Genomic DNA, 27,538 nt, shown 5'->3' with positions numbered 1-27,538 from the left:
GAGTGCTTCCCATCTTCATTATTTATATGCATTTCAGTTAAAATGACATTTTAAAAAAGTGTTTGATCAGTTTCCTGATTATTTGGAGAACATTTTATTTTATTATTTTATCCCAGCTTTCTGAACTCAAGGCATCTTAGAATAATATCATAAAATATAAAACATGGCAGGAAAATCCATAGAATTACCCCTTTAAGATCTTGGGAAAGACCTGGTTCATATTTTAGCTATTTTGGGGGTGTTATCCTCAGATTCAAAACTGCAAGACACATATAGAACATTCTTGGAAAGGGGTCCAGATTTGATCCTAATTCTCATCAGAAACTGGCAGTTTGGGACGATCCAACCCAGAAGATCCTTTTGGTGTTCACAGGCAAAAAACATATTCAGTTAAAACACTATCTGATTTTGTTATTTGGGCCCGATGCATTTGCTGCATCGGAAACTCCTACATTATTAATAATGTTAGCGAAAACAGTTGGGAGTTCCTAAACCTACAGTCATGTTTTTAATCAATACTTCAAAAGTTGTGTTAAGATAATTACAGGAAACCTATTTTAATAAATCAAGGGTTGAGAATTTTGGAAATGTTAAATTAATACTGCATGTTCTTAACCTGTGACTAATTCAACAAAATATTATTTTTTTCTGTCTGTTGAACAGCCCAGAAGATGTATTCGGTGGGATGGGTTTCCATTTCTGCATGTTGGGAAACTGACACCGATTTGGGGCACCCCCAATGCTGATGCTATTTTGGTTTATTTTTAATAAGGTTGTAAATAAGGTGCTGGAAAAATAAATAAGGGCTAAAGATGCTTATGTGAGGTTAAATTACATGTATACTGAACATTTGGAATCGAGTGAAGTATGAAGAACTTTGGATTTATCATGATGTGTGAACAGCCACTAATAAGATTATTTTAGTCTGGTGGAAACAGTCTAGCATACCTCAAATGGAAGCCTGGAGAAAAAATATGCACAACTTCTATGTTCTATGTAAGAATTTTACCTTTGATGGACACTGGGGAATCTCCGATCAATATCATTCTGTATAGTTGAAGTTTTAATTCACTGTTTAAGACTTGAGCTGCATGTATATAAACTTCTGAAACATTTTTTTGTTTTGTTTTTCTTTCTGGGTTCCGCCCCCCCCCCCCCCAATTTCATTTCTGTTACTCTTGTTTTGTGAGTATTTTTATTCAGATTTCTATCTGGTTATGTTTTCTTCTTATTCGTCGGTTACAATAAACACAAATACACTTTGAAAAAGAAGATCAAAGCCACTGAAATCAACATAAACTCAGTGCCATTAAATCTAATTAAACGTTAACAGCTTGGGACAAGAGATGGCATTTTCCTCACTTTCTGAAGTCCTAGATAGGGAGGATGGATCTCCTTGGGGAGAGAGCCTGGGAGACCTAGGGGAGAAGGTCCTCTCCCACATACCAGAGAGCTCCACTTCTGGCAGTGGGGGCATGTTCAAAACAGCCCCACCTCCTGACCTAAATAACCAGATAGTTCCTTCTCAGGAGAGGCAACCCCTGAAATAGCCAGACCCTAAGTTAGATCCATTTAGGGCTTTGAAGGTCAATACTAGTATGGTAAATTGTGCTCCATAGGCAACTGGTAGCTGGTACATATCTTTCATGACAGGCATCGTGCGATCCTGAATATAGGCAACAGTCTGGCCACTCCATTTTGCACCAGCTGCAATCACTGAACACCTTTCAAGGATAGTCCGATGTGAAACATATTGCTATAGTCAAGATGGGTTGGGACCAAAATGTGGATAATGGTCACCACATTCAGCTGGCTCAGGAAGGAATGCAGCTGGCACAGAAGATCACTGTGTGAAGGCATCCCTCACCTCAGATGCCAACTGTTAAGCCAGTGAGGACATTCCCAGCCTGCAAATCTGCTCTTTCAGGTGGAGGGCAAGACCATCCAAAGTAGGCTGAAGCTCAGTTCTTGAGTTCAGTATCTTCTTTACCAACAACATCTTCATTGTGTCTAGATTTAACTCCAGCTTCTTCTCTTGTCCAGCCCATTATCAAAGTTAGACAATATTGGAACTGGAGAGTAAGGAGCAAGCATGTTGAGCTGTATTTAAGACACTCTGCTCCAAAGACCCCTCCCACTGGTTTAATTGTGGGACTCCATAACTCAAAGTCTAGATGTCAAACAATAGTTCCCCAGCAACTCATCACAGCCTGATAGAACAGACCAGTAGTATGGGACTTCAATGTCCTCAAGACCCAGTTCTGCTAGACCAGTGTTTCTCAACTTTAACGACTTTAAGATATGTTGACTTCAACTCCCAGTATTCCCCAGCCAGCATGGCTGGCTGGGGAATTCTGGGAGTTGAAGTCTACATATCTTAAAGTTGTTAAGTTTGAGAAACACTGTGCTAGACAGTCCAGAAGGATACCACAATTGATAATATAGAAAGCCACCAAGAGACCAAAACCAGCACCATTCAGGAGAAGCCCTGGAGGCAGTTGGGAGTCTAGGAATATTCCTAAACTACTGTCCTACTTTTTCTGGGAGACTACAGCCCTGCCCAAAATAAGCCTCCCCACAATTCTTTCAAGAAAAAAGACACTGAGAAATTGCGGGAAGTGGGAAATGGCTCCTTCAGTTTATAGAATGAGAGAGAAACTCAAAGCCTCCAGCTGCTAACAGACAGCCCATGAAACTTTCTTCTTTTTTCCAGCCTCAACATCCCTTCTCAGCAAAAAGGAGTGGTGGGATTTTCCACCATTTTTGAGGATGGAAATACAAACTGGTGGGGTTGCAAATTCTTTCTGGGATTCAGTCGGTTTGAAATGAAATGATTTTCTTGTCACGCTGTTTGCTTAACCACTCTCTTAACACCCATTTTAATCCACCAAATGATTCATCATTACCTTGAGGACATCCCCAGCTTCCAAGTTGAATGCCCTGGCTTTAAGCTGAATTCCTTTTCCTGGCTGTGTCTGGATGGAATAGATACATTCGTGGTGGTTGTTGTAGTTTAGGGGATAATTTGGGGATAAGAGAACACCTTGAGTCCCCGTCACAGAAGAACCACATTCCGCTACAGAGAAAGATGCAGAACGATTGAACGTTAACAGATGGGGATATACCAGTGCTATAAAATCCATACCTTGGTTTACTGTCTCTGCAAACACTGATGTGGGCCTACTGCACGTCCCTCCTTACACATGGAGTCTTGGGTTCAACAGAATTTAGAAACTAAAAGCTGGATCACAGAAATAAAGAACCATCTTGTAAGTCAATCAAGACTCACATGTGCTCTACATCCGGACACCATAACGTGGTCGACCACATCCATCTGGCCGCATTCTCCTGCTCTATTACCAAGCAGGTTAACTGAAGATGGTGCTGTCCTACAAAATTATATCCCTGTCCCCTGAACCAATCCTCTCATTTTATCTCAGTTCTGCATTCCTTGACTATGCTAAGGAGCTGAACATGTCTATAACTTCTCAAGTTTTTTGTGTCCTTCCATGATATGTTAAAGCCAAAGAAGACAACCCGGTCATACTACCAGTTCCCAGAGAATGAAACAAAGTTGGTATATCAAATGAGAGAGCTGGAAATCTAGAGTTGGTAAGCGTCATTTAAAATATCAAGTTCAATGCCTTGCCGAGGGCAGGAATTGAAATAGAAGCAGTGCCAACATAAGAGTCTGCAGAGCAAAAACTTCCACCCATGCCAGTAATACCTAAGCCACTACTGTCAAACACATTTTTGCAGCCCCCAGAGCACTCCTGCCCCACTGCAATTGCCAATAATTAGTGTGAGGTTTTCTCCTTATTTTAGGGCTGGAAATAACACAGACATTTCATTTGTCTGAAAAAGATTAATAGTTTAAAAACTGAAAAAAATCTGAAAAAAAAATTCATTGAAAATCCTCCCCTTGAAGGGGGTGTCCACAGGGCAGTTGGGGGACAGAGTAAAAAAAAACTAGTCAAGATGTTGTGATGCATATAAAAAGGGATGGGTTTTGATCACACACAGCTGCTGTTTTGACTTTTTTGACCACCCCCATCTTGCCTCTGCCTCCTATATGTTAATTATAGTTCCTAATCATCGGAAAGTTGCACTGCTCTGTGTTGCAACAAGCAGTGTTCCCCATAATTCTATGCCTGGTCTGTCATCAGAGAAGCTTTGATTAGAAGAACTGCCCTCCAGATGTTTGGGACAGTAACGCCTAGTCTGTTGCCACTGGCCATGCTGTCTATGGCTGATAGGAAATTAGATCCAAAGCATTTGGAAGGGTACCTGGTTCAAACTCCTAGGCTTCTACAGGTGAGAGCAAGGGAGGGCAAGTGATGAAACTTGCACTGAGACATTGTGCCACACTTTTTATAAATTTTTCATCATCTCTTTGCGCAGCGTACTTCAACTCTCCTTCTATTTGAAGAGGACCTACTATGCCTGTGAGAGGATTCACACATTCCACAAACACCATGAGAGTTTTTTGGTTCTGGCATAACATGTGGTGTGAATCTATTCTAGATTATTTAACAAACCAGGGGTAGGCAAACCAAGGTTTAACCAATGCTACCGAGAATACTCCTTCATAATGCCACTGGCTTGTCTGCGATAAGGATATTTTTAGTATTAATGTTATGATTATTCCTATTGCTTAAGTTTTCGTACCCCATAATGAACAAAGCCCAGACGAAAAAGGAAATTTCCAAAATTTCTACATGACCACCCACAATCAAGTATAGGCTGAAGGCATTTTGGCATAACACCAATTTAACTGCTTGCCGAATGCAAGAAGAGTTGGAGCCCCACAGATCTCCAGGGGAATAGTGTCCTAAAGAGTGGAGGCTGTCATCTGGTCCATACCCCATGTATTTCACAAGGAAGGGGGACTTTCAACAGACCCTCTCTAGATGACAGGATAGGAAGGCAGATTCAATTCTGGCAAGGTCTTTTGAATCCATACTGAAAACAGCTGAAAATGTTGCACCCAAAGTAAGGATAAAAGCAGAACTTCATTGCTCTACTTCAGTGTTTCTCAACCTTGACAACTTTAAGATGTGTGGACTTCAGCTCCCAGAAGTCCCCAGCCAGCCACCTCCATTCTTTCCGCTGCCCCTGAAGCTTCTCTCTCTGAGTCCAAGTCATTCCCTGTTTTCTAGAAACCTCACAGCAACCAGCTTTTTTCCCCCAGTGGCCAATCACTGGTCGCTAATGGCTCTGCTTCACCTGAATGTGAAGACCTCACCTCATTTCAGGCTGACATAGCTTCCTACTAACATGCAATTTCCTATTTTCCTTGGGTCCCTGAGGTTTTTGAAGGGCAAAGTGTCAGAGCAACCTGCTACATCTCCCCTTTCAACACGCTGTCCTCCAGAGCAACTAGGTTTGCCCGATGTTACAGGTCACCAAGGAGGGCTTGCTGACATATGGAAAAAACAACTAGATAAGGAATGTAAATCCATGCAGGGCATAGTCAAAATAGTCAACAAGGCAGTCACAATGGCAAGATGGAAGCTTCACCCATTTTATGTGCGTTGTAGAGCTTTGATTGCACTGCTGTGAGCGCCATCTTGATTTTTTTGACCATACTCATGAATGCATGGGTGGTTGTGGACTCATTAATTTCTTGATGATTCAGAGTGAAAAAAAAAAAATCACCGAGGAAGCATTTCTGCAGCATGTTTCATGAGCAAGAAGAAATTTGCAAGAGAAGAAAATCATCATTGCTCAGTCTTTTTTGTGTTGGGATGCTCTGCAGTACACCACTGCCAGAATTAAAATGTATCTCCCTGTATTCACAGGAAATGTTTGGAGATGGGTATCTTGGTTTCAATCTCATAAGTTTTCCTTTACTTAAATCTATTTTTCCATCCACACTGTGGTTGGTGTCACACACTGCAGAACCAGTAAAACCCACCTCCACTCCCCTGGCAGCAACAGACACACTCAGACTAACCATTTGATCAGCTCCATGTCAGCCTGGGCTCCCCAGGCCTGCTGACATCTATGTGAACTCAGTTTTGTGCCTTCTTCAACAAACCATAGTTACAATGAACCAAAGCTCAATGCAGTACAGGATGGGAACTCCATCTCTGTGTGAGCTAAGCACAGCACAGGCACGTACAACTTCGAGTTTGGGATTGCTCTACAGATTTGCGTCTGCTTCTCTCCCTTCCCCTTCTTTTCTGACATTAACCATGGTGTAGAGATTCCCTCTCAACTTGGTTAATCAACATTAGCACAAATTTAAGATCTGCAGACCAGATTTAATCAACTCCCAATTATTAATTTCAACCTCCACTGTTGGGGTTACCTAAAAATTAATAACTGGGTGCTTGTTAAATCTGGTTCGCAAATCCTAATTTGTGATAACGATGGTTAACCTAGAGGTTTGTGCAGATGTCATGCGGCCTATGCTCCATGGCTTTGATTGCTTTTCCATCCCTCTGAGGTCAAAGGGCAATTTAGCACACGGACAGTGCAATATAATATAGGGCCAGGATTCCAGGCTCCTGGTCCTGGTCCTTCACTCAGCCTTTGCACCTCCTAATGCTCCCCAGAGACCAAAACCAAGAACGGCCAGAGGACAATAAGCAGCTCGCCCAGGGGAAGTTCTGATAGACTAGACTGCCCAAGCAAAATTAAAGCACGTGACCACCTACCAACACACCTTGGCAGAGGCGAACTCCACACACGCCGTCTACCGCCCAGGCAAGTAATGCTTGAGACACCTTCTAGTCGGTACCCAGGGAAGCAGGAGAAAGTCAAGACGTCCCCCACTCCAAACTGAAGACCCTTGCGGATGCTGTAGATCGGCACTTCCGGCTCATCACAAGGTTCTAAGTCATATTCTGATGGGCAGAGAAACACAAGCAACCATTGGGGCGTTACCCCCAAAAATCCATGCATTTTCTTCTTTTTTATCTGAATACTCACTCAGATAGACAACTTCCACCTTTAAACAGTGGATGAAGTTCGTACAAATGAACGTTTCTCTATCTCCCTCCCTCCCTCCCTGTCATTTATAACCTGCATGTCAACATCTTGAGTAAGATAGGCTACAACTTTTTTCTTGACCACACAGTACTAATCCTCTGTGCATATGACAGTCTGCCATTGTAAGGGCTTAATAATTATTCAGCATTTTTTGGGGTGGGTGGGGGGGACAGGTTGTCATTCAATCTGATGAAAGAAAATATGCTTTCCAATGTACATTCCAAGGAGAAGAGAATGTTGTGGTGCAGTTTTACGTCTTTAATGATGAAGTAACCAAAAAGAGGGTCTGAATGTCCTTCTCGCTGTCCAATTCTCCTTCTGGCCACAGCTTGCAGCTCCCCACCCACCCACCCTTCAGTCCAAAAGAAGAAACTTGTAGACAACCCCTCCCATGGATTTTCCTCCAGAAGCAGTGCTCCTCTGTGCCCAGCAAGGATGGAGTCTAACTCTTCAGAAATTGTTGGAGAATTTCTCTTCTCCCTGGACTTCTAAGAAATCATCCCTCTTACCAATTTGGTGGGGAAATTTGAAAAAAAAAATTGGGTTCCTAGGACAAGAATTATCCTGTGACTGAAAAGGCCTTGGAAGCAGAAGACCATTACACCACTTTGCTTTTGGGGAAAGGAAAAGATCCATCCAGCTTATTTCTCCTATGCTACTGAGCAGCAACTCTGCAAGTTTCACTGTGAAGTCTTTCCCGGACCTACTTGAAAACAAAGACCTTAAATGTGAGCCTTTCTGCCTGCAAATGGTAGATACTCCCTCAGTGAGCAATCCTCCCTCTGCTTCTCCTCTAGCACTGCTAACATTGCTGACATTTTGCTTTGCTAGAAATAAAACTATGCCTTTGCAGTGCTAATTCTTCCATATTAATGTGGTAGTGTCCATCCCACTGGGGAAATGTCTCCTCTATTTTTAGCCAGAAGTAAATTTTAGCTCAGTTACTGCAAAGGTCCAGCTTTTCACTCCCTGTCCTTTTGTCCTTTTCTTTTCCATGCATCTTTAAAAAATGCATCTTCTGACCCTGGAATCAGTTGTTAACATTTTGCTATTTTATCAGCACTGTGTTCGTCACATATTATAATTGTGATCACAAAACAGGCAAACAAATAATGTTATGGCTGCAGATGGGAAATCAGACCATTATACACGTATTGAGCAAGGTAGGGCTGCAATAGTTTATGAATTGTTTGCCACCAATCAAGCCTGAAAAAAGATAGGAAAACATGACCTAGATTGGAACAAATTGGCAGCCATTCATTTAAAACACACACACACTGAATTTAACACTGCCCATCCTGGAGAAAATGACCAGTATGGAAGCAATCTTTTCTTGCAGCTTCCCTAAGCTTTATTTCTTAGATCTGGCAATAGATCCCTCTGATGCAATATATATTTTAAAATGTTAATGTTGTTAAAATTAAGATGAAGTTGGTATGCTGGAAAGTGTAACATGCACTAGCCTTCAGGATCATCTTACTTTTTAAAAAGAAATACGAGAACACTTGGTAGTTATAGGTAAATATAATTGTATATTTATTTATTGTTTTAATGTGTTGTGAGCTGCCCAGAGTCCCCCACTGGGGGGAGATGGGCAGGGGGACAAATTTAATAAACAAATAAATAAATAAGTTGCAGTCCAGCACTTTGCTGGTAGGGGAGAGGGGAGACAAAAATAAGCTGAGAATTGATAGCAAAGATCCTGGTGGATTAGACAGAGGAGTCAGGAATAATCTCAATAGTCTGCCTTCTGGTAATTTGCTGCTTTCTGACTAAACCCACTGTGGTAGCCATGTGGCCAAAATGTCAATTCTACCCACTGTCTCAAACTTCTGCTGTAGTTCTTAATGTAAAGAATTTTGCTACAGCTCAGAATGGTTGTAAAAAGAGGAGATCCACAATTTAAAGTGGTTTATGACAGGCCAAGATTGCGTGTCATAAAGTGGATTATGACAGGTCAAGGTGTGCCTAGGACTGCTCAGTGTTTATTATCTCAAGTGGATGTTGAGTATCTAAAACCTGTCTCCCCAAGAAGTCCTTTTCTCATCTCAAATGTATGGAAGTTTAGTAATGAAATTTCTCGGTAATGAAAGAAGATCTGTCCAGGGGTATTCACAGACCTTCCCAGACCTCCAGACCTTACCTGAAAAAGTGATGTTGAAACCTTCATAAGAAATGGAGAAGTCTGAGATGAAACGGATCTGAGCAGAGAAGTTCCCAAAGAGGCCAGCGCTAAAAGGTGCAGGCAAGTGGGAGCCAGTGAGCTGTTTCAGTGGCTGACTGAAGCTGCCATTTTCAGTGATCAACAGGTAGTCGTGGCCACTCTCCAAGTGGAAGGTGTGGAAAGTGAAGAAAACACCTGGAGGTAATACAGTGCAAGAGATATGTTACTTCAAAGATACCTGAATGTTGCTGAGAACTGGATCATAATTAATCAGAGAATAGAAATCACAGAACTACTGAGTTCCACCATGCACAAACTCGAAGTCCCATAGCATTTTTCAACTGGCAAAGAATCAGCTTTACAACATGAAGGGATTATAAATAAAGCCATCAGAAGTTATGCAAAACTTCAACAAAGCACGTTAACACTGGAAACCTTAGGATCAAAATAGATTCGATACAAGGGACATAGAAAAAATTAAAGCATTAATGCAGTAACATGTTGGGAGAAATGGAAAGGGTCCAGATTTGATCAGAGCAGTGCTTGTCCGATGACTCTTTTATGTGTCTCCCTGCATTATTTTCAGTTTAGTCCTTTTCCTTTCCCAAGCTAGATTTGGAAACCATAGAAAGCTGGGAACGTATTTTTAAAAACAATCAGAACAGTGGCGTCCTTGGTGCTCTCTGAGCTTGGTTGTTTGCTTGCAGACGTTTCATCACCTGACTAGGTAACATCATCAGTGTTCTCCCACCTGCATGTTTTCTGAAGCATTTGATGCCCATATGTGGTTTCAATAGAAGAAAATATATATAGCTCAGGGTTGAACTATGGAGTCCCTGGTGCTATCTCAGCGTGGCTGTTCGCTTGCAGATGTTTCATTGGGTAATAAAACATCTGCAAGCAAATAACCGAGCTCAGAGAGCACCAAGGACTCCAGAGTTCAACCTGAGCTGCATATATTCTGTTCTATTAAAACAAACAGAACAAAACACAGTAAATCTGAGATAGTCATCATGAACTCTGCAATTATGGTGTGCCTACTTTCTATCCCTGTGGGAATCATAGAGCACACAACACAATTCCAACTCTATCAAAGTTTTATCAACTGGCAATGGGACCATCAACTTGAGAAAAAGAAACAGAGTAGAAAACCTTTAAACCAGAAAATTGACTCAGCCCGAGAGAACTCAGGGGGTCTTATTTTTTAATAAATATGATGCAGTAAAGCTGCCTAGCTCTATGTGGAAGTTCACAATGAAAAATTATCTACTGGAAGAAATGCCCTCTGACAATGCTGTAACTTGCATATTAAGTGAACAATCATCAATATTAAGAAACTTTAAATTCTAATACATTTAAGACTTTTAAACTTAATAAATCAATTTAAATTTAAATTCCAAATCTTTGGGGATACCTCTGAACTTAAGTTTAGTTGTCTTTCCTGGATTCCAGACCTATTTCAGCATTATATGAAGACCTAGCTCTCTGGAGGAGGCTCTAATGCTGGGAAAGGTGGAAGGAAAGAGAAGAAGAGGACAACCAACAGCAAGGTGGATAGTTACAGTAGCCATGAGTGCATTGCTGGAAGAGCTGAAGGACCAGTCAGAGGCAGATCATCTTAGAGAAAATCCATCTGTGTGGTCACAAAGAGCCAGCAATGACTTGATGGCATGTCAGTCAATCAATGAAGATCTCCAAAGTCTGTTTACTTCCTGGTTTGTTAATTCTTGAGCCTCCTGTCATTTCAAGCTATCATGTTCTTCTTTCAGCTTTGATATTTCTTGTGTGTTGAGTTGTACATTCCTTGTAAGTTTGTTGTTGTTGTTTCTTCAATTTAGAACTCTGTAGTTATTTCATCTAGTTTATGAACTACCTTATCTAGTAAATGCTGAAATTGATCACTACGGGATTTCCTCGGTTGTTGAGGAGCAGAACTTTTCATGGAGAAAATTCACATGTCTGAGATATAATTGGATCTGTAATCTTGCCATGGTAAATTTGAAATTATTATAGAATCTTACTGGGTAGGATTCTATATACATCTCATGGTATTTGCTTCTTTTGATTTGCTCTCCAAAATGAGGGCATCTGGCATTACAAAAAGATCCCTCAATCCCTAGCTGAACCTCAGCCATGTCTTCTATTTTTAGCCAAAATGGATCTAGAAAGAGGATTTGCTTACACTGGGTTTTTGAGTGATTACATCTTTTACAAATATACTGGAATTGTGTTTTTTTTTTAGTGAAGCACTTTAAGGAGAAAAAAAACATTATTTTTTAAGCGTAATGGTACAGCTCATTAGTCTATAACTTACAGAAGCGAGTTCCCTTGCACAGAGATGAAGCAAAAGCAGAGAATGGAGGAAACATGTTAACATTACAATCAAATCTTGTGCTAAGTCAAAGCTATTCATTGGAGCATGCACGATGAAACTTGTCAGAAACATTTCTTCTTTCTATCCGGTATTGTTTGACAAATTGTTATTTTCCTCTGCATTGGTTGAGGAGTTGACGGCTTTATATCTGGTGTTTTTCACTGTTCTTTTTATTCTTCTGTATGCATGGTTTTGTTTTTATGCTTTGTTGACCACCCAGAGTTATTTGATTGGGTGGGCAACCATTAAAAAACTGCAGAATAAATAATGAAGTGAATGCATGCTTGCTCGCTTATTTATTTAGATATTTAGTGGCACCCATCAGTTATGGATGACATCTTAACAGAGCCAGACTTGACCTGTTATATTGCCTTATAAGAGAGAGAGTGACTGGTCCAAAGTCACCCAGAAAGCGTCTGCAGCTGAGGGTGGACTTCACTCACTCATTTATCAATTCATTTTTTATTTTATTTTACTTGCCACAATCAAGAGATTTTAATCCTGCCATTAAAATATCCATGGTACAATATGTTAAATCGACCGTCTTTAAAAAGCCATAAAATGTTAAAAATATAAAATAAAAATCATAGAAAGAACCAGCCAAAGACAAAGAATGAAGACGGAATCACTGAAGCATCAAAAAACTGAAACAATTCTAAGCAGTTGTCTAAAGGCCTTGTATGGTAGGAGCTGACTGAATTTCAAGAGGAAGAGCTCCATTATTCTGGTGCTGCGACAGAAAAATGACATTTATGGGCATCCATTCCCTCTCCTCACAAAAGTGGGGATCAGCAGATTCCAACACACAATTCACCTTTTTTCGCTCACCACGTGATCCCTGATCGGCCAAGATCACTCAGGGAAGGAGGAGGAAAAAGCTCCAATGGAGGCAGATGAAGCCGAACTCTCCGGATGGTAAAGAAAATATATTGATACACAAAGGGATTTTTGCATTTTTTGCAAACCCCTTCTTCATTATTCCAAAAGGCCAACCTTACTTAACACCAGGAAAGGATTATTTTATGACTCCCCCCGCCCTTACCTTGCCTGCTATCATCACACTACTTTTTGCCAAGAATGTTGAAATCTCTCCTATGTAATAGTCAGGTTTTGGGAACGTTGAATGTTGTGTAATTAAATGGAGATAAATGTCTCCATAGCCCAGATTCTCATTCAATACTGTCTGAATGCAGGGGGTCTGCTTACACGATTCTTTCCACCTAAGTTCATGATGTAATTTTCAGAAGGAGTACTCAAGGGTGGAGATTATCCAGGAGTGAAGGAGCATATCAGATTTAGAACATTGGTCCATCTAGGTTCAAACAGCAGCTGACGAAGCAGAGATGCAATTCTTATTAAGAGCTGATCAGCACCCAGGGACTACCATGAAGTGGGACTGCTAACTGCAAACAACTGTATACTGAAAGCAAAGCCAAGAGCCTCAAGGCTTTGATAATAGAAGATTTAGCAGGCTAGAAACTTAATTCTAGGGGATAAGAGCAGCTGAAGGCAACATGCTTAGCTTCAGCTGGGTAAGAAAAAGAGCTTGGATCAGAGACACGGATATTCCTGATGTGCAAATGAGCCTCTATCTGTCCTTCTACAGCAGTGTTTCTCAATCTGAGCAAGTTTAAGACGTGTGGACTTCAACTCCCAGAATTCCCCAGCCAGCATGCTGGCTGGGGAATTCTGGGAATTGAAGTCCACACACCCTTAAGTTGCCAAGGTTAAGAAATACTGATGTAGAAACTGTGAGACATCAAGCGTGTCTCACGCTCTCTGTTAGGCTGTGCAAACTAAGGAAAAACAACAGACTGAGAAAGCAGGTAATACTTCAAGAGGTAGATTTCAATTTATTATGATTAGATTTCATTTTTTTTTCATGATAGGATTCAATTTCAAGAGAACTAGGAGCAAAAGATAAAGGGTTTTTTTTAAATAGTGGAGGGACCAATGTGTCAGAATCAGTATTTAAATTTTCCTGGGGCTGCACAGCTTCCTAATTCAGTTAAGGTTTCCCAGGTATTCTATAGATCCAAACTGGTCACCCCCAATTCATGGGGACAGAGCTGAATAACGTCTTTTTCTTTTGCCAATTTCTTCTCACCATGCATTTGCACTGATGTGCAGTTTGTCTTTTCAGTACAGAAGAATGTAAGGCAAGCTTATTGAAATTGCATGTATTTAAAATGGAAAGAAGAATAGAAAATAATTTGCAAAGAACAAAACTGCTCCACCAGTGGGATCCTTTTTTGATATTTTTATCAATGATAAAAAAATGAAATACTCTGCAGCCAAGCTGGTAAAGATCTCTTGCTAAGCATAGTTAAGATGATAATTCCATTGACTTGTCCTGAAGGTAAGCAAATTATTGGTCTGGTTCAGGCTGTGGGGCAAAAGAGGAGGAAAAGCTCTTATGGCCTACATATCAACTCAACGTAGATTAGGATAATCTGAACTAGTCCCCTTGGTGAGGTGAACACAGCAAGTCCAAAGTACTGAAAATATTTCTGTCCCAAGGCAGAACAGTGGGGGGTGTTATTTGCCTTGAGAGAACAAGTTTCTGATAATTTCATAGAATGACAGAATCTAGGGCTGGAAGGAACTCCTAAAGTTCAGTGGTCAAGCCTGCTTAGTGTAGGAATTCAAATTAAAAGATCTCCAATTCGTGGTTATCTAACCTCAGCTTGACCATAGCCAGTAAAAAGGAGCCCTCCACCTCTCTGGGTAACTGGTTCCACTATCAACTGATCTTCAGTTAGGAAGTTTTTTCCCCCCCTCTAACATTCAGTCAGAATGTGTATTTTGTAACTTAAATCTATTTTTCCATGTCTTGCACTCTGGAATGATAGCAAATAAATCTTGACCTTCTTCTCTGAAACATCCTTTCAGGTATTTCAGAAGTGTTCTCATATCCCCTCACCTGTCTTTTCTCAAGACTGAACATGCCCTGCTCCTTTACCCTCTCTTCACAGCACCTAGTTTCTAGTTCCTGATTGTCCTTGTTGCCCAATGCTGAACCTGTTCTAATTTCTTTAAGACACTGACTGGGTTCACACAACATGTTAACTCCTAGCCCCAGATGAACAAAACTTAACTGCTGTGTTTATATAGGATATTATTCTCAAATAAGTAAACTATATTATGGTGTGACATGATGGCTTGATTCAAACAATATGCTAAAACTAGGTTTAGCTAAAACTTAGGTTTCCAAAACATGCTGAACTACAAATTACTCTGTCCCATTTTAGTTTAGCCTATAGTGCAAGGCCAAACGTTATGTATGGCAACTCCTCCTATCTCCACTTTCAAGGCTTGGAAGTTTTTGTGATAACAATGAAGCTGACAAACTCTAAGAACGAAACAAGCCACAAAATCTGAGAAAAGAGCTACGGATCTTAGCAGGCTCTGTAGATGACATTTCTAACAACCTAGGGGAATAAGAGGACCAATGTATTGGACTGTAATAAGAAAAAGTATGAAGAATAAAGGTATGAAAAGTTGTTTAAACTGATCAGTGGCATATGTTGATGAAGATTCTCAGTCACCCAGGTGGAATTATCTGGAGGTTGAATCATGGCAACTGGACTTCTTTTTTTCTTTTGGTTTGATATATTTTGCTGCTTGTCCAAGCAGCTTCTTCAGTCTAGAAAGCCTAGAAATGTTAGTGAGAAACGCAGCCACCCTGGAAGACATTTATGGGGTCCCCCCAACCAACTTTCTAGACTGAAGAAGCTCCTTGGACAAGCAGCGAAATGTATCAAACCAAAAGAAACCATGACTCAACCTCCTGATCAGTGGCATACCATACATATTTTGGAGTCCTTCATTATTTCAGGAAATAGAGACCTTTATCTTAGAAAACAGAGGCCTAAGAGGAACTATGATGACTCTGGGCTCTGTCTGTCATGTCTTGAGAATGATTAAACCTGAACAACCTTTTCATGAAGTTTTGAAAGTTTGGCTACTGACTATTATGCACACTTGTACAAAATCTTTCCTTTAGAAGAATCAGCCTGAACTGAAACTGGATAAGGTAGATAGGAAGATGAAAACATCCAGACAAAATTGTTATTCAGGAGATTCAGTTCAACCATTCATTTGCACTCAAGAGCAAACACAGCATCAAGAATATGAGATGATCTGATCCATAAGTAACCGTGCAATATTCCAGAAGGAGATTTGATCTACAGAGGAGAGCCCCATATGACTTTGCATGTGCTGAGCTTTCATCTCCTCTTATGCCTCTATTTAACCAGGATGTTAATGAACCCACATCTACTGTAATAAGAATGAACAGTCATTACTCATTCCTGGCAACTGACTTCTGGTTTGTTTTCTGGCTCCTGCTATTGCTCTTGGCTTGACTGCTTGAATTTTATGGAGGTTGCTCACGGCTCAGTTCTTATAGACTGGTGATTAATCAAGTCTGTCACAGATAACATCAGGAGTCTTGCATGGTCAAGTCTTCTTGCTTGGTCAGTAGGGCAGATCTTTTTGCTGGTTGCATTTATGGCAGGGCTACCCTACAGCTTTTGCTTGTCCCTGCAGAAGAAGTAAGGTGGGCTTGGCTTAACCATTTCTTCCATTAAGACTCTGGTCCCTTGGAACCAATTCATGTCACTGGGGGGAGGGCACAAAGATCCAAGGACGTTTGTAAGAAAAGTGGTCAGGGAAAGCAGGCATGGAGGCACGCAAGATTTCCCATTGTTTGTCCCAGTTTGCAGTCATTTGGAGGGGGGGGGGCACTTTCCATTTAACCTGTCACAGCAAATGGTCAAAGGCAGATGTATCCTCCTTCCTCTTCTCCGATAAAATAAAGATTTCTGCCTCACCTTTCCGTTGACATTAGTTATGTCATGAGCCCTGAACCCACCATCCCAAGAAATTCCAAATCATGAACAAATACACATTTTTTCCCCCAATGGGCAGAGGATTTCAGGTCTCTTCCAGTGCCCTTCCAGTCTGAGGAGATGACTTTTCACCTGCTTTGGGCTTTGGATATGGGTCCCCAGTTGTGTCTCCAATCCTTTCTGCAGAAGCCAGAGGACCTGCTCTTCAAAAGCCTGTAGCTTTTTCCTGAGACAACATTTTTAATAAAACTATTGAGGAAGCATGATTTATAGTGAATTCCCTGAGGTAGTAACAAACCTGTCTTGCCAAATCGTTATCTTGATCCTGATGCAATCCTGCTTCTAGATACTTTAATCACCATTTTTTTCCCTGATGTGAGCTTATCGTACATCTGCTATTATTTTTTCTGTGACTCCCAAACTCCAATAGAAATGCTGTACTAGGTGAATACTTTGGCCCTACAGACAACATCCAGGCACCAGCATGGAAGGGCCAGCTAGTGCTGTATCAATAGTCGTGATGCAGCACTGACTCCAGCCAAAATGGCAAATTTCAGTTGGGCAATCAGAAACTCTTATACATGAAAAGCCCTTAACAATCAGCACACCTTGAACTGCATGATCTCCAAAGGAATCAGGGCTTTTGCTGTCAGAGTCTCAGGTGCCCAGTTCCTGCCCACCAATGCAGTCAGCATATCATATGGGAATTTTGGCTGCAGTATAAATCACCATCTCACCCCCATCACATCAACCAGTCCCACCCAGTCAGGCAGAGAAAGCAGTTATGGACCCCATCAGCAAGAGAATGTAGGCTGGCAGGGCCCAGGAGGAGAGCTTCTCTGCTGTTGCCCCACCCTCTGGAATATTCTACCTCCAGAGGTACGGCAGGTCCCTACCCTCCTGGCTTTCCAGAAAGAACTAAAGACCTGGCTCTGCCAGCTTGAGTGGGGCAAGAAGAGTTTTAACCAACCCTGGGGGTGGCTGGAGCCCTGATGATGGTCCCCGAGCCTAATACTCTCTAGTTATCATCAATCCTTGGCATATACTTACTATTTATTTAGGACTACTGTTTTATTGTATTTTTAACTAATACTTATCTTTTCTGTAAACTGCCCAGAGTCATTTTGTTAATGAGATGGGCAGTGACAAATTTGATATATAAATAAATAGGAAGGAAGGAAGGAAGGAAGGAAGGAAGGAAGGAAGGAAGGAAGGAAGGAAGGAAGGAAGGAAGGAAGGAAGGAAGGAAGGAAGGAAGGAGAAACCTGGAGTTAAAACACATTGTAAGCTCCCAATAGCTGTCCAGGGTCCTGAAATCATGATGTATCCGACGACGCTTTGCATGAGCTCTATCTTGGCCCGCTTGGAAGTGCCCAGAGCCTTTAATAATTCTTTGCTACATGATCTGGATCAGAGACTGGACCTGCCTGTCTGCTCTGTTTCTGACTTTACTGTCATCTTCAGATTGCTGCCAGGCTCTTCCATGGAGGCAGATCACAGCCCTCTATCTGCATTCTCATAATGCATTCTGACCCCATAAGGTTGGTACCAGAGAGACCCTAGCTTTTACAAAATAAACTATTTATAGAACTGGTGCCATGAAAGCAAGTTGCCCTGCGCATCTTACAAATGCTGCTCGCAAAGCATGGCCAAAAGCCACACTTTGAACTAAACAAAAAGAAGGCTCCGTGTGAATAACATGTTAGGGGGAGAGTATCGGGCTCGGTGTGGTATTCCACAAGCATTGCAGTGGAATAATGGGAAGCCTCTCATCAGAAGAGAGATTTCAGGGCTGAGAGGATTAATGAAGAGTAGATTGGTCTGCTCTGTGGGATACCTTGCACAGCATGTAACTCTTTCACTAATGTGTTGCGCTTTTCAACAATAGGTTTATCTACCTTAATACAATTGGCAACACAGAACTGATTGATAGTGGTTCCCATTGTCTTGGTTCCTAGCAGACTAGAAGAGTTGAGCTATGGAAGGAAGTTCAAAATTAATGTACGATTTGTGCCCTCTCTCTCTCTCCCTCTCCTTCTCCCTCTCCCTCTCTCTCTCTTTCCTTCTCAGCTCTTTGGAGCCACACTTCTTTAAATTCTACTTTATGAAAGAACAGAGGAACCAGGTGAGGAAGCAGGAAACAGCTTCTGACTATCTGATGAGGTGGGGAAAAAACTAGGAGATCTGTGTTCTGCCAAAATGCACACCAGGGATATATAGGCATAAAGAAGTGTGACATGATCTGAAATGGCATCCCAGGGCAAAAGAAAGAGGATTGGAGGTGACCTAGGAGGAAGGTATAGGAAAGAATGCTAGGAGGCAGGAAGGAAAAAAAAGCGGTTCAATACATATAACAATAAGCATAATGTCTGTCTATGGGATATCCAACTTTTTCAGGCTGCAGGGACATATTGTGGGTTCTACAGGCGCCTATTAATAAGAACGTCTGCAATGTTGCTTGCTGCCTATTAATTAATTATTTAATCACCAATGCACCTGATGAGCACCAAGGCAGGTGACTATAGAGACATTTTTGCGCACCTTGGAGGTTCTAGGGGTGTTTCTGCCACTTACCTTAGAAATACAGGAGATTATAGGAAGGGTCTAAAGACGCATAGGGGTGGAGCTTCCTTAATGATGTGAGAGAATCATCAAAAGAGAGAAAGTGGATCTAATCTATACTCTAGAGCTAAATTTGAATAGCAGCCTTCTTTTTCTCAATTTTTCTATTTCAACTTCAACTTTGCCTCCATGGATCTTTGTTTTATAATGAACATAGCATAGCAATCATTCCTCCCCCCCCCCTTTTTTTTTTCTTCTTCTGTGCCTGCTCTGAGGAGCATGTCTACAGACTTGTGGAGGTAGATCCTCCTAACTTTCCATGGAGGGTTGGTGGAAGCATGGAAGAATCACAGGACTTACCTTTGCCATGAGACGCTTCTATAATCCAAGTGCAGTTTAAGTTATTGGGGTAGAAATCTGGAAAGCCTGGAGATAACACAGTGCCACTAGATCCATGGACATAGCCTCCGCAAAGAGCTGAAAACCATCAGGAAAAGAGAGGCAGAGGTTAGAGGTCCCAGCTGTGAAGTTGTGTGCCTGCTTAGCAAAGACATAAACATCATCCCTTACTCTGCCTCCTTTTCCAAGCACATCTGGATGGCTTGCTGTTGGTTACAAAGTTATTCTAAGATAAGCATGTCATTGAAACCTTTGTATAGGGATATCCTCTTGCAGCTACTTAACCGATGCTCAAAGAACATTAGAATATGTCACTGGAAGTCTTGCTTGTCCCTAGCTAGCTTGTATATCATGGCTCAAGACCCTAGCAATAATATCTGACGTTCCATTAGAAAAGGCCTCTGAAGGAGGATAGGAAGTTCTCAGCTACTGTGGAAGGAGGTCAGTTAAGCAGCTACCCCTTTTGGGCTTCCACAGATAAGAACAAGGAGCCCATGAGGAGAGGTCTTTACCTCCAGCTTCTAAGGAAGTAGCTTAAGAAGCAGATTATTTATGCATCCTGACATAAAAACATACCTACCTACCTACATGCATTTGTATGCCACCTATTCCACAGATTTTAGGCAGCTTACTTTATAAAAAAATAAAACAATAAAAACATCAGAAGATAAAAGACCTTTGCCAGTCTATTGCAGATATCCAGATATAACTCAGATGAGATCAACTGTTTTAGAGGTGGAAGGAGAGAATGCAGCAACATGGAAGACACCACATTGGAGAGATCTTGGACCTGGGACTTTGGCTATCTTGGGGATGAAAAGATTAGCACAGCATATCCTTTTCTCCTCAGCTCCTGACCTTCCAGTTTTAGGTCCTTACCTTCACAGCTTGGAAGAGGCCTGCTCCACTGAAAATTTGGCTCACATTCCAGAGCTTCGCTATCACTCAAGGTATACCCTGGATCACAGCCAAAAGTCACCAGGGCCCCCACGTAGAAATCATTCCCATATCGTAGCCCATTGACTGGAATCCCTGGGTCCAAGCAGTGATCGGACTGGAGCTTTACCGCTGCAAAAAAAAATCAGGGGCATTCAAATTTACAATCTGTGCCTGGTAGTTCTAATCATGTATGTTATCACTGAAATCAGCCTTCCTACCCCTGCCACTAAAGCTGAGTAAAATGTGAGCTCACTCTCAATAAAAAAATTGAAGGGATATGCAGATAACAGTTTTGCTTGCCAAATAATAAGTATTTTTGCATCGTGCTGTACAGTATTGAGAAATATAAATTTTGGGAACCTAATGGTGTTCTGGGGGGATGTCCCCCCAAGAACACCATTGGGTTCCCAAAATTTATATTTCTCAATACTGTACAGCACGATGCAAAAATACTTATTATTTGGCAAGCAAAACTTTTATCTACGTATCCCTTCAAGTTTGCAATTTATCTACATATCCCTTCAATGATGCAAAATTACTTGTCCCCCCAGTCAGGTGTACATCAGTTGCAAAGCTCAACTCTGTTCAGTAACACTTACAACTGTGATCACAAAGCTACATTTTTTACACATGTTTACTTACCACACTGCATTCAGTGGAACCTTTGAGAAAAAAGTGCATTTCACTGCTGTTAATTGCGGTTAATAAACATTTAGTGTTGACTGTAGGCTGATAATGAGGCTCTTTTAATTAATGTGTACTAATTTAATAGAGAATGGAAATGGGATTTGAAATATGACTTTGGATTATGGCCTGTGATATATTTTGTACGTTAAGCGACAACCCCAAAAACATTTTAAAGAGAAGGTTTTTATGGAATACAAACACATCCTCCTCCTCCGCCTCATCAAAATCCATATTTGGGGGACACCTTGCATAAAAATAAATAGTATAATAATAGCCCAAAAGATGGCTGGTGAGGCTTGCAGAACAAGGATAGTCTTGGGGCATTTCCAGCTGAAAAGGACTGACCTGAATGAACTCCATGGAGTAGTACTCCATATTTTCTATCCCCAAACTATGTAAGACTTCTAAAGAAAGCACCCAGCACTTGGAATTGTGCACAGAAAAGAACTTTGAAGTCACTGGACTTAGTTTTTAAAAAAGCACCAGAGAGAACACTCACAAAAACCTCTTGCAATTAGCAGCCCTCAAATTCTGCATTGCAGACCAAATATATCAACAGCCTCACAGTGGTCAAAACTGAAGGCTGTGACGTCCTAAATGGCTCTGCCTTGTTCGTCCAGGTAAGACAGCAATTATTAATGGAGGAAGTTACACACAGAGTCCAAGTGACAGAGGTGGATCTATTACTTAGGCCGGGAATAGGCATCCTTGTCCAAAATAGGTTAAGCATCACCTGTGTGAAGAGCATTTCTCTCTTTTCAGAACTGAGTTTCAATTGAGTTTCAGTAGGGACCTCCTGCAGGTCCCATTCTAAAAAGGAGAGCAATATTTTCACTGCATAACCTGAGATATACATTCAGAAGTATGCCAGGTATCTTCAGGGTGGAGAGTTTGTCTCCAAAGTCCAGGTTAACCTTCCAACAATTTCATGTAAATATTGAAAAGCATGGAGTGGAGAGTAAGGCAGAACTCTGAAAGACCCTCCAGGATCTACTCCCAGATCTTTGGCTCCCTCTTATTCTTCAGAGGATGGATGAATTTTTGGTCTTTAAGTCTGGGCTTAAAGCTTTTTTGCTTGATTTAGAGGAACAGGGTATTCCTCTGACTGGGTAACAGAATGTAGAGTTGACCATGGGGATTCAGAAGAATGAGCGAGCCATTAAGAGGGGACTTTCAGAAGAGATCACACCATCCTGAGAAAATAAAAGTGAGAAAGTAACTCAGAATAACCCAAACCTTGATGTTCTTTAGTATAAGACAGGGCAGAGAGAATCTTGGACAGCTTTCGAGAATCTGTTATTCTAACTTACTACAAGAAAGAACATTCCTGGAATCCCTGCCATGCCAACTTCTTGACCTGGCCTACTTCAAAGGCCTGATAGATTGCACCCTTGTAGCTTCTAGATGGGCCTCCATAACAGGCTTCTCTGGCTTTTAAATTGTAGAATTTAACTCAATTTAATTAGTTACCAATTGATTTAACTAGTGTCCTTGACTTACAGGGTCTAGTTTATCTATTCTTTTTATTGTAAAGTTGTTGCCTGTTTGATATTCTACTAATTCTGTTAGAGTTAGAGCTGCCTAGGTTTCTACTTTGTATTGAATATATTCAGATTGAATTGAAATGCCTTTATTTCTGTCCGTGCTTAGTCTTTAAACCAATTAAGCTATTATTATTATTCAGTAGTACTATCGTGCTCATTGCTTGTATTCATCCTGTTCCCAGGACAGTGTTCTTTGCATCGCTAATATACAGAGACCTATGGGCTTCTGGGGGGGGGGGGGGCGGCGGGAGGGGACCAATGATGGCGCACGCAACATGACCTAATTGCACAAGTGATGGGAGTTATGTATTTGCATCGAGATCACAAATACCTAATTAACGTCATGGAGGGATAAGGTTATGCCACAAGTGCCATTGTCTGGACTTGCACCAGCTGCCTGGGCCAAAGCTACAGCCAGCACTATAGAGTTTTGGGCCCTTGGCACATCTGGCATTAACAGCATACTAAGCAGATCTGGAATGAAAAATGGTGTACAGATTTAGAAGATCTGTCTTGACACTGGAAAAGGTACAGCTTACTTACTTTCATAGTGGATCTGGAAACCAATGTCCGAGTGGCTTTTGTCAGTGGTGAAGAGAAGGTAGAGGAAATTGCTGGTGCTGATGAGAAACTGGGGGACTTGGGTCCCATCATAAATTCCAATCAAGGGGGACGAGTAGGATTTGCCATCACGCACTTCCAGCGTGTCATAATTCACCTCTGTTTTAAACCTACCAAAAAGGGTCAAGAGAGATGTTGGCAACAAGAGCAGCCCCCCTTTCATTCTCTCCTCCCTCTTCCCGCTATTTAAATCGGAGGTTTAAATAAAATTCTTCAAACTCAGCTGAACCTATCTAGTCTAGTTCAGCCCCATTTAATTTTATTCTGTTTTCCATATTGATAAACTGCTCCTACCCCTGAAGTTCTCACGGCAGCTTACAGAATCAAAACAAAGTTAACAGTAATTTCTCAAAACAGTAATACCATAAACCGTGATTAACACAAATGGCAAATTAAGATCAATAACACAGAACAGAGAATAAAACATGAAACAGAACCAATTTTAAAAAGAGCAGCAAGAACAGAAAGTCCTAAGGGTAGAAAAACATTGCTTAGATGAAATAATTAATTCCCTTTCTGGGAATTGCATTTCGCCACTGAGCCCCATCATGAATAAGTCCGTTTCCCTAGGAGGCATTTGCTGTCTGCACCTGACAGGAATCCCTGAAGAAAGACCGTTGTCAACTCTGGTTATTAATACTAAAGGAAAAGCATTCATCTCCAGCTGTTCAGATGCCTTCTCCTTTTGGTCTTTACTACATCAGCAGTGCCCAAAGTTCTTTGGATTATGAGAAAATTAGGACAACGTGGGTGGCGCATAGAAAAAGGACATATATTGCAAGGGGTGCGTCTGGAGAAAGGTAAGCATGCCGTGAAAAGGTGAGCCTGTTTTTGATTTCTGAGCTATTTCAATTTCCATTCCAAATCTTTCTTTGAAATATTTACAATGTTTTAAAATTTAAAGATATCTTTAAAATACATTCTGGGCAACCAAAATTGGGGTTTATTAATGCCCACAATCTATGTTTCACTTTTAGGAGATAGCTGAATCAAAACCCATTTCTAGCAATCTTGACTGCATTTACAGCTGTCTACCACAGTGATTTTTAGCTTCTTAAAATTATATGTATGTATATATGCATACAAATATATGTGTGTATATAAATATATGTGTATATATGTGTCTCTGTGTGTGTACACACACACAGACACATACAAAATGAAACATGGAAAAAGGGTGAAATATATATATATTTCATTCTTTGTTCATGTTTCCTTTTATATTTGTTTATATGTTTTCTTTGAAGCGTTCATTGAAAGAGCAAAAAAGCCAAATAACCCCAAATCAAAATATATTTTGAAACGAGTTTCCACCCCACCTCCCCCCATTAGACACTAAAGGGCCAGAAACAGCTAAATTGGCTTCATGATGGAAGAGACCTCAAAACAATGTGGAGCAAGGCCGTGCAACACTTGGCTTTGTTTTCAAAAGTGGAGGAAGGCATTTGCTTCCATGAAGCAGCTTTGAAAGGGTGCATCAGAGACTTTTGCAAAAATATAGCATTTTTTTTAAAGCTTTGCACAACCTAATACCACAGAGACAGAGAGGGAAACAAATGAACCTGGACAGTAAGTTTTAAAATTTAAAAAAGGACTATTTATGACCCAGCTGCCCTACAGGGCATTTCTGTCAACAATGTAATTTTATTGAAATGATTCAATTGTTGGTCACCTGTCAAATGTGATTTTGATTGGGTACCCTGGCTGAGCTTCTATGACCCATGCGCAGTTGAGAGAGTCCTTGTAGAACCCTGGCCACCCTGGAGACAGGATCATTCCACTTGGCGAGGTCAGGTGGCCACCACAGGGAGCTACCAAGGGGAGGGATGGAAACAAAGATGTTACAACCAAGTTTCAGTACAAAAGCAATACTGTAAAACAACAGCATACTTCCCCCGTGCTTCATTTTTGCTCTCTCAACAATCCAGGAATCTACCAGGCTCAAACACTGACCCTAAACGTCTCAGACAGCTACTAGTACCTCCAGGGCTGGGGAAAATGCCAGGGTCCTGCAGTCTGGATGGCCTGCAAAACGGTTGCAAACATGACAGGCCAGTGGCCATGAACAGATGGTATCCGTGAGGAAAAGAAGCTTTTCCTTGTCACTCGCCAGGTCACATATGGTGTTCAACTGCAGCTCTCCAGATTTTGCTGGCCTACAATGAGCATCTCTAAGGAAGCCTGTTGAGGGCTGTAGTTCAGTCTCGCCTGGACTGCCACAGACTTTCTATGTTAACGTGGGTTATGGGTACTATCTTGGTCAGCACAACTGATGCTGACTAGAAATAGCTTGTCAGGTTTCAGGCAAGAGGCTAGGAATGAACAGAGATTTGGTGCAGGTAAACACATCTTCTGTTAATGATTGATGGCTTAACAAAGCTTAGGTTGGCTAGGAGTTAATTAAGCCAGTGGTTCTTAGGGAAGTAAGGGGGGAAAAAAGCACTTTAGGGGAAAAGAGTTACTTTGTATCTTATCCCTTGTGAGACTGAGATTATATCTAATTCAAATGTTGTGCTTGAGAAAAAAAAAATTGACAGTTTAAGCATGCTTAAGAAATAAATTCACTACAAAGTATCTAATGTTGCTTGCTATTTCCTGGATCTTTTCTTGAAAGCATAATCTTCCATTTGTTTTCCAAGTGTCCAAACTGTATATTTTCCAGATGGAGTAATTTCAAAATATAATTTCCAAAACTGTATAATTGCATATTATCCAAAGCATAATCTCCAAATTATTTCCCAATTTTTGGGAAGCAACGCATTTCCACTTACCTTCTCGATCCCAAATGCTTTGCTCTGCCCATTCTGCTTATGATTTTTATTCCTCAAATATCAGACAGCACTTTAAATATGCTAGACAGATTTCTTATTTAATTAAAAAAGAAGCTAATTAGAAATTGCATTTAATTAAGCTCACACTGGAGGGCAAGACAAAGGCAGGCAAGAGAGATGGGAGATAAAGGAGGACATGTTGATAGTGATGAGGTTATCAAAACTGCCAGAGGATGACAAGGAATTTGAAATGGTCTTGATACTTTTCATTTCCCCCCACCGCTTAAACTAAGGGTGAGGCGGGGCATGAACTATCAAGCTTCTACGACCCACCCAAAAGAGATTTAATAAGAGTTGACCTAAAGTAAACAAAGCTGCAAACTGTTCTTTAGCAATGTTGATGCTTTTTTGAAAAGAAATGATAAGGCAGAGCAGATAAATGAGAAATCCTCCCCTTCCTATGATTGAATAAGAATCACTGGGAGCAAGGAGGTTGTCAGCCTAAGCATTTCTAACAGGAAGCAAGGAAATTGGGCAGGGAAGCAAGGAGGTCTTCTTCTGGAATGGCTAGTTAGAGAAAGGAGAATGGCCAGTGTGGGAACCACTTCCAACTTGGGTCACCTGACCTCTGCTGAGCCAATAGCTGCAACTCTACCATCTGCAGTGCTGGGGTTTCAAAAGCAGAGCTGCAACATCTCCTCTGGGCAAGCAATCACAGGGGCTAGGACCCCACATCTAAGCATGGTTTGTTTAGCCACAGTTTGTTGTAAGAGCTACCATGACTGAGATCATACATTGTTCCACACCATCAGCTATGGTTTACAAATCACACCGACTCAGTTCTGGCGATACTTCTAAGTACTCTGTGTCTTCTTGAAACTAAGGCTGAGATGAGCCAGTGTTCAGCCATTTTGTACCGGTATTTTACATTTTGTACATTTTCAATCATTTGTATCCAACTGAATACTTTGTATAACCTCCTCATCTTTTGAGAGAAGCCATGAGGTCACTTGCAGCTTGTCCACCCAGCCGAGCTGGTAGATTAGAATCAGGACATTTACAAGTGCTCGGGCTATTGCTTCCTGATGCTTACAAAGACTTCACAAAGCCCTAACCATTTTGCTGATGACCAGCAAAAAGCAGGTCTTGCTTTGGGTATTGGAAGGAAACAATTGCTATATTGCCCTAGCATCTGCAGCTGAATGAGCGATCCCACTTTGACAGGGTGCAAGGGCTCATTCGCCTCCCGCTTACCAAAGACTTGATTGTTTTGCAGTCATTACCGTTACCAGCCTTGCCTTGTTTTGCTGATTAACTTGGCAGACCCTGATTGTTTTACTTGTTTTAAAACTGAGGTTTGCTGATGGTTTACTTATTTTACCTGTAAACAATTTTGCACTCTAGTAAGAAAGATCACTTTTGTTCCACTACTTTGCATCGCTAATAGGAAACACTCCCATGGTGACACGCTCCCAGAAGGCCAAATAAAGGATTTCCTGTGCCCACCTAGATTGGGCGGGACAGATGGTATGCGCCAATGAGATTTTACCATTTCCCCATGTGCTAATGCTGCTGAAGACAAGCACATGTGCTTGCTTTGCAAAACTATTTCCAAGTGTCTTTCTTCC

The 27,538-nt window shown here is 41.2% G+C and overlaps 1 protein-coding gene across 1 annotated transcript in view; it reads right to left on the bottom strand.

Annotated features, from left to right (window-relative positions):
* The window catches only part of CSMD2 (CUB and Sushi multiple domains 2), a 611,879-nt gene that overhangs the window by 152,917 nt on the left and 431,424 nt on the right, over positions 1-27,538 (bottom strand). The window contains exons 16-22 of the mRNA XM_088153370.1: positions 24,812-24,950; positions 23,062-23,249; positions 20,228-20,416; positions 19,310-19,426; positions 9,140-9,355; positions 6,663-6,851; positions 2,907-3,076 (exon numbers count right to left, since the gene is read on the bottom strand). Of these exons, the coding sequence (XP_088009496.1) occupies positions 2,907-3,076; positions 6,663-6,851; positions 9,140-9,355; positions 19,310-19,426; positions 20,228-20,416; positions 23,062-23,249; positions 24,812-24,950 (1,208 nt within the window). The remainder of the gene's footprint in view (positions 1-2,906; positions 3,077-6,662; positions 6,852-9,139; positions 9,356-19,309; positions 19,427-20,227; positions 20,417-23,061; positions 23,250-24,811; positions 24,951-27,538) is intronic.

This window comes from Python bivittatus, unplaced genomic scaffold (genome assembly GCF_059951505.1).
Source record: "Python bivittatus isolate LINGU-HERP-01145 unplaced genomic scaffold, Pbiv_v1 ctg000040_np1212, whole genome shotgun sequence".
Taxonomy (NCBI): Eukaryota; Metazoa; Chordata; class Lepidosauria; order Squamata; family Pythonidae; genus Python; species Python bivittatus.
Note: the sequence above shows the minus strand (reverse complement) of the source record. Positions and strands in the feature narration are given on the sequence as shown.